General features: G+C 37.3%; 1 protein-coding gene across 1 annotated transcript in view; it reads left to right on the top strand.

The window, feature by feature from the left end:
- NUDT21 (nudix (nucleoside diphosphate linked moiety X)-type motif 21) overlaps window positions 1-7,587 on the top strand; it is a 17,183-nt gene extending 9,596 nt beyond the window's left edge. The window contains exons 4-7 of the mRNA XM_012657437.1: window positions 528-617; window positions 4,691-4,766; window positions 5,450-5,564; window positions 7,309-7,587. Of these exons, the coding sequence (XP_012512891.1) occupies window positions 528-617; window positions 4,691-4,766; window positions 5,450-5,564; window positions 7,309-7,330 (303 nt within the window). The 3' untranslated portion in view covers window positions 7,331-7,587. The remainder of the gene's footprint in view (window positions 1-527; window positions 618-4,690; window positions 4,767-5,449; window positions 5,565-7,308) is intronic.
- Window positions 7,588-8,070: the final 483 nt, after the last annotated feature.

Here is an 8,070-nt window from a genome sequence, read left to right as displayed (position 1 = left end):
GAAAAAACAACTAAGAGTTGGAAGTTATAGCCAGTGGGAATGGGTGAAGCAGGACAAAGAACTGCTCCTTCTCATTATGAACCTTTTAGAACTATTTAATTTTAACGTTATGCTATACAAATTAATAAAAATGAAAATTGTGAATTTTTAACACATTTCTGTAACTTGGTTAGGTAGGTGATTTACCGAAGCTATGGTTAATTCTAGGAAAATACTATATGCCATTGGCCGATATAGGTAACTGGATCACCTTTGGTTTTCCATGTGTAGCCAGGGCATACCAATGGATTTGTTGGTACTGTATAGATGTTGATACTAGATTGCCAGTTTTGAAGGAATAGTGTATGTCTTGGGCAGGGTAACATAGATAATAAACAAGAACTCACATAGAGGACATCTATATGGAAGGTACATTAGCCATATGTCTCTGTTAGGAGTACTGCCAAGAATATTCTCTTCACCGAAGAAGGGTATTCATGAGTATTTATATTTAGTTGTTTACTGGCTATGTTATTTCTTTTTGACAGATACTGGGTCGTCAGGATGGAGTTTTGCAAGACTGGGTCATTGATGACTGCATTGGTAACTGGTGGAGACCAAATTTTGAACCTCCTCAGGTCAGTATTCAGTTATCTTTTTTGGGCATTTGGGAAAAGAAAGCTGATTTAATTTCAGCCACTTTTGAAAAGATCAAAATAAAATTTGACTTGAAATTTCCTTTTCTTCCCTCATTAATTTAGATTACAAAATTAAAAAGCCAAACACTTTCTATTTTAAAGCAAAATTTCAAATACATACAAAAGTAGAGAGAAAAGTTAAAGTAAATCAATCCCATCAGCTGTCATCCACCTTTAACAGTTAGCAACTCATGGTCAAACTTGTTTCATCAACCCTCTCCTTCCACTGCCCCATTCCCTTGCCTCACAATGAGTTATTTTGAAGCAAATCCTAGATATCATTTCAATTACAATTTGTTTGAATTAGGGTAGTCTCTCAAGTCTCTTTTACATCTACAGGTTGGTTACCTTTTTTCCCTTGTAATTTATTTGTTAATGAAAACAGGCTAAAGTCTTCAGTACTTCCACTGTTGATTGCGTCCCTGTATTGTCATTGAACATGTAGCTCTTTCTCCTTCGTGTCTTGGAAGTTAATAGACCTAGAGAGTGAATTCCAGCTCAGTTAATTTGGGGGCGGGGCGACAAGGAACAAGGCTTGTCATAGGTGGTATATTTGTTATTTATCTGTTGCTTCATAACAAATTACCTCAAAATTTAGCTGCCTAAAACAACAGACATTTATTGTCTCAGTTTCTCAGGGTCAGGCATCCGGGAGCTGCTCAGCTAGACGATTCTGACTCACAGTCTCTCATGAAGTTATAGTCATTTGTCAGCTGGGACTACATCATAAGGCTGAACTGGGGCTGAAGGATCTGATCCCAAGCTCACACATGTGTTTGTTAGCAGACTTTTCAATTCCTCCTGGGCTCTTGAACTGAAAGCTTCAGCTTTTGCTGACTGTTGACCCAAGGGGTGGGGAACCTGCGGCCTTGGAGCCACATGTAGCCTTCTAGATCCTTGAGTGCGGCCTTTTGACTGAATCCAAATTTTACAGAACAAATCCTTGCAATAGTTGTTCTGTAAAATTTGGATTTGGTTGAGATGCTGCGCTTGGGGATCTGGAGGGCCACATGTGGCCTTGAGGCTGCAGGTTCTGGCAGACAGCCAGTTAAAACCTAATCTTGGCATTGGCATACCATCACTTCCGCTATGTGCTGTTGGACACGCGAGCCCACCCTAGTACATTGTGGGAAGGGACTATACAAAGATGTGACCATCAGGAGACAGGGATCGTTGGGGTCATTGTAGAGGCAGTGTACTGTCGGTGGTTCCATCAGGAATTTGATGGTATTTAGTTGTTTCTTTTTGTAATGTTAGCTCATTGGTAACAATTTCTTGGATCTATGAATTCATTAGGGTTATGATCCTTATATAAAGAGAGACGTCTGTTATCAACTACTTGGTTACCCTGAGGTATATATTTTCTAGAAGAATAGTTGCTGCTTTTCCTTTACTTAGCAGTTTTCAGGAGAATGAGTTAATTCCTTAGTATCCGCCAAAGACTTGGCTTTATTCAAAAGAGAGAATAAGACAGACTTGGGTGCAGATAATTTGTTTGGGAGGTAATGCCAGGAAGCAGCAGAGTGAAGGGAGAGGAAGACCACCTGTAGGCCACTGGATTAATGCTGCTAAGGACTGTCAGGAACCATGTGGAATGCACCTCAGAACTGTCCATCAGAAAATCAGAAGGCCAGGGACTCCTATCCTCCCTTGGGTGAGGGTTGCATTAACTCCCTTGCACTTGCATGTTGAGTCTGAGCACTTGTTGAGAGACTTTCCAGGCTTTGGAAAAGCTTGAAGGCTGAAAAGCAGAGTGGAACAATGGCAACAAACTGGGAACTTTTTGACACTTTTCAAACACAACCACCCTGAAATCTGAGGTGGGATGAGGTGCTGTGGTGTGGGCCACGTGAAAAAAACAGCTGTTTCAGTGACCTTCAGGGTGTCAGTATGACCTTGTGGATTTAACTATATACAGTGTCTTTTAAACCATTGTAATAATTGATAATGTTACTGGTGTTCGAATTTTCCTATTTTGGCCAATGGGAGAACTTAAAGTTCGATCCTTAATTCTTCTGACAAATCAAAAGCCATAGCTTCTTTGCATAACAAGATGTTCCAGGTCAGGTGTTGCCAAGCAGAAGATCATTGTGTCCTCTTCTGACTCTCTTATGTAGCAGAGGGATAGAAAGATGAGGGGCTATGGAAGCTGGCGCTAGTGTTCACTACCTGAGAATTTCCATGAACACATCTGTGTCTTGGCTTTAAGAAAGTACAATTTCATATAGAAATAGTGAAGTTCTTGGTGCAAAGATACATAGAGCAATTATTCTAAACTTTTTCTGGTTTCTTGAACATTCCTTGATGTAACTGGAAAATGCCCAGTAATAAATCAAAAGTTTTTCAGACTACTTTTCTGAATACCTTCATTCATCTTCCCGACCACAGACCTAGGACAATTCCCTTAGTTCACTGAAACTAGGGTTGGCTCTGGTGGTATAAGGTATAATAGAAGGGTTGTGTGTTTATTTAGTAAACCCATTCTAGAGTATTGGTTAGGTGTCTATGGGGAAAGAACTCAACATCATTTCTGTGTCTCAGTCTTTTTGTATAAAGTGCAGTTAGCTTAAACATTAAGACCAGGATTGGAGAAGGAGGCTTAAAAAGACAGGAATATGTAGCCTTGAGTAGAAGAAAATTGGGGTAGTGTCATTTACTTTGGTCATGGTTTGGGAACTTTCGTTGAATGTGAACCACAGGTCTCTTAGCCTGTGTTGTTCAAGCCACTTCTCACTTGTCTCTGATGCTGGTAATATGTCTGATTTTTCATGATAGTGTAGAGGACCTCCATCGCCTGGGACAATTGCCTCAATTCATTGTACTCTAGGGATGGCTCTGGTATATAATTATGCTAACTTGAATGCTGGTTAGATGCCAATGAGTAACGTAGTGGGAAATAACATAGGCTTTTATAATTAGATAAGAGTTGAAAAGATACAGTTGAATTTTGGCTTCACTCCTTAGCTGAGTAATCTTGGGAGAGATACTTAGCCTCTCTTAGCATAAGTTCCTATGTAAATTGGGGATGGTGATAATACCTCCTTTTGGCAGCCTCTACTTTTATCCCACTTTCCCCTTATATCTGTTTTCAGCACTTTTTAATTTTCTGGCCCTCAAATACAACTACAAAAGCAAAAGTAGATTTCCAAATGTATTGTGGAGAGATGCAAGAGAGGTTTTTGTAACATACAGTAGAATTTAAAAAATTCCTATCTTAGACTTATTTTGTTCTCTTTGTCAAAATTTTTTATTCTGTGGTAGCAACTCTCCTCTCTAATACTCTTTTCGTTCCTTTAAATTCTCTAAGTTATTTTCTTAGTTTTTTCAAGCAATTCAGCTTTGCCCAGCTGGCAAAAGGCCACTTAGCCTGCTCATGTGGTCTTCCTGAAGCATGCACCATGGGGATGGGGGTGGAGTGGGGGATGTTGTAGGTAAGAGGTGAAAGGTAGGTAGGGTGGAAGAACAAGGAGTAACTTTTCAAATACCTCATAGGCCCTGTTTAAACTTTTAATGTAGTAAACATGTCCACATCTCGATTCTAGAGTGTTTAACTTAGCGATTATATATTTTTAAAAAAAAAAAACAACTATTATTGAAAACACTAATTAAAATTAGACTTCATTGGTTGTAAGATTCTCAAGCTATAAATCCTGTGACTACATATTTAATTATCTTGAATGGTTAACTGGTTTACTACTTATTATTTTATATGTATTGAAACATTTATTTACTATTGCATCTGTTAGATACTAAGTCCTGGTACAGGGAAGACTAGAAAGTAGTATACTTCACCTAGCAGTTTATACTGTACTGGGGAGTAAATATGCAAAGAAATAAATAAAGCCATGGAATACATGTTAAAATTGTATTTGGAATATGAGGAACTTGGTCCCAGAAGGGTTAATAGTTGAGCTTAATATCTGAAATGGGAGAAGTCGATAATTATAAAGGCATGGCAGTATAAGAGATGGTGGGTTTTGAAAATTATGAATTGTTATCATTTGTTATTTTAGTATCCATATATTCCTGCACATATTACAAAGCCTAAGGAACATAAGAAGTTGTTTCTGGTTCAGCTTCAAGAGAAAGGTAAGTTATTTTGCTTTTGAAGGCAGTCATCTAAAAACTTTATAGAATAATTTCAAGGATATCTCTTTGTGTTTTCTCCAAGTTCCTTGGATTTTGAGATTTATTGTAACTAAAAATACATACCATGTTTATACAGAGTAACCTCGTTTTTCTTAGATGTGCCTGCCATGCTATGAGGAGAAAAGAAAATTTAGAGCCTAAAATACCAGATTATAGTATTTGTAATAATTGTTCAGCTACTGGTACTGTTTTTCACATCATGCTAAGCTGCTGAAAACTTTGAGACAGATTTGATTTAAAAAATAAATAAATAAATAAATAAAATAACCATTTTTAGGCTTGTTATGCTTTGACAAGTAATTATTCCATTTCTTATAATAGTCTTATAATGGAATCCAAAGTAAATTATAAATCCAAGGTTATTCTCTTCTCCCCTTTCTCCCATGGCCAGCAGTTATAAGGTTGGTTGTTAATAGTATAGATTTCTTCAGAGAATCATTTATTTTTAAATATGTGACTATGCACTATAGCTTAAAAGACACAACCAAAGTGTATTAATGAGAGTTATGCTTTTACTTAAAGGTTTTTCTCAAATGTAAAATTGGTGGTTAATTTAAAAATGAAACAGAAGCAGAGGTTATATAAGAGATTATAGAAAATGAATACTGTTTTGTTTATTTTAGCCTTGTTTGCAGTTCCTAAAAATTACAAGTTGGTAGCTGCACCATTGTTTGAATTGTATGACAATGCACCAGGATATGGACCCATCATTTCTAGTCTCCCTCAACTGTTGAGCAGGTATGGAAAGTTGAAACAGTTTGTGGTTCATTCATATAAACTGTCAGTTTTGAAATATTCTGAGCTACTTGAGAAGGTATAGTTCATGCATTTTGGTCTTTAAGGGAACTAAGACTGTAGACGGTTGTGTGTAAGTCATAGATTAACTACGACTAATTAAAAGTGTCCCCAGACTCTAAGTGGGGGCATGACATTCTAGTATTTGTGTGAGTGCTCCTTCCCAAATCTGATATTCTCTACAGTTAAGGTTGTAGTCTTTATTCAAAGAAGAGACGATAAAATAATAGTCAACAATGTGTAAATATGAGGGTAGTCGTCTATATAAAAATGTAGAGAATTGAATGTCTTGGTGTAATTTATTCTCTTTCCATTTTGGAACTTACTGTATTTAGGTCCAAACTGGGGCATATAGGATTAGGTCCCCCGTTTTTACATGGAGTTTGAATTTTTAGGCAGATAGTGATGAGGAATTAATTTTTTAAGAAGTTCACTTGTACAGGTTGAGGCCCTTACAGCCAGCCATAGATAGGAATTGTAGAATAACATGGTGGTTACGAATGTAGATTCCGTGGTGTTTAGGTTTGAATCCCACCTTCAGTACTTGCTGGCAGAGGGTGACCTTGGACAAACAATTATACCTTATTTACCTGTTTCTTCATCTATAAATGGGAATAGAAGTCTCTATTTCATAGGATTGTGAGGACCAAGTGACATAATGCTTATATAATGTTTAGACCAGTGCCAGGCAACTAGTAAATACTTAATAAATGCTAGTTTAAAAACAATTCCAGGCCAGGTGCAATGGCTCACACCTGTAATCCCAGCACTTTGGAAGGCTGAGGCAGGTGGATTGCTTGAGGCTGGGAGTTCAAGACCAGCCTGGGCAACATAGTGAGACCCCATCTCTACAAAAAATAAAAAAAATTAGCAAGGTGTAGTGTGTGTCTGTAGTCCTAACTACTTAGGAGGCTGAGGTGGGAGGATTGCTTAAGCCTAGGAGTCCAAGGATACTGTCAGCTATGATCACGCCACTTCATTCCAGCCTGGGTGACAGAGCAAGATCCTGTCTCTAAAAAAATAAAAACAATTTCAGTAGTGATTTTGTCCTTTTGTGAAAACTTGGTGAGTATGAAATTGGTCTTGGTACTTTGTCACTAATCAAATTTCATCATTTGCTGCTCTTCTTTGGCCTCCTGATAGGTTGTAAGTTGAAGTATAGAGTGTGGGGAAAAAGAGTCGTATTATTCATTGATTCATTCATTCATAGACAGGGTCTGACTCTCGCCCAGGCTGGAGTGCAGCGGTGCCATCGTGGCTTACTGCAAGCTCAAACTCCTGGGCTCAAATGATCCTCCTGCCTCAGCCTCCCAAAGTGCTAGGGTTATAGGCATGAGCTACCATGCCTGGCCCATTTATTTAAATACCTATCTGTTAGGTGCAGGAACTGTGCTGGGTAGTGAGGATACAAGGACGTGTAAAAACTTTTCCTACCTTCAAAGAACTTATTAGTAGATAATTAATCAAATTTACACTCTTAATTTTTTTAAAATGATAAATATTCAACAACACTTTTTTAATGCATAAATGGTGGGACCTGGTGAGAGAAAATTGTGTCTTGGTGTAGAAAATGCCAAACATGTCAAGGGAGGGTAGAAACATCCAGATCAATTTCCTTATCAACTTAAGTGGAAACTATGTAAATAATGCTATTTCTAATAAAGGTATTATTCTTTTTAAAATTCAGGTTCAATTTTATATACAACTGAATTCCTACACAATGGAGAAGTCAAAGAAGCCGTCTCTGTGAGCACAGCTATACACAGTGTAGAAGAATAAATGTGGTAGAAAAGTCTTTTGGTTTTATCTCTTTTCTGATCTCCAACTTGCTGCCTACTTTCTATTGTTTGAATAGTAAAGTTAACATGAAGAACTAACTAGATAGTGGTGTAAGCAAATGTGATAATGTTTATTTACTTTTGGTTCTACTCATTCTTTTTTGTACAACATTAAAGAAAATGGACTTCTTTCTATTTGTATTTTTTTTTAATTTCTCATTAAACTTCTAAAATTCTTACAGGTGAGGATTGTTTTTTTTTTTTTTTTTTTTTACTCCCTTAGGCTGACGAATGTTAAGACACAATATTCTTTGCAGGTTTAGGTCAGTCAGGTTTATGAGACCCTTGCTCCAATACCATTCTTGGGCATATAGTTCAAGACTGTGTTACCTCTTTGTGGTGAGGATCTTCCATTACTTTTGGGAACTACATTTTTCTGTTTGAGCCCAAGCTGCAACTCCTGTACCAAATTTTACACTCTAATGGGTTGTATTAATGTTACGGAGAACTCCCAGTGTATTAACTGACTGCTATGTTTTATAACCATCTAGGCCTCAGTTCACAAGTAACAGATCTTAAACATATGGGAACCCATTAAAATTGGCTAGGTCAGCAAAGCCATAAGAATTGGTATAAAAAGAGACTCATTTAGAGCTCATTTAGAGTTTTTT

The sequence above is a fragment of the Propithecus coquereli genome, unplaced genomic scaffold (assembly GCF_000956105.1).
Source record: "Propithecus coquereli isolate 6110/MARCELLA unplaced genomic scaffold, Pcoq_1.0 Scaffold540, whole genome shotgun sequence".
Classification (NCBI taxonomy): Eukaryota; Metazoa; Chordata; class Mammalia; order Primates; family Indriidae; genus Propithecus; species Propithecus coquereli.
Note: the sequence above shows the minus strand (reverse complement) of the source record. Positions and strands in the feature narration are given on the sequence as shown.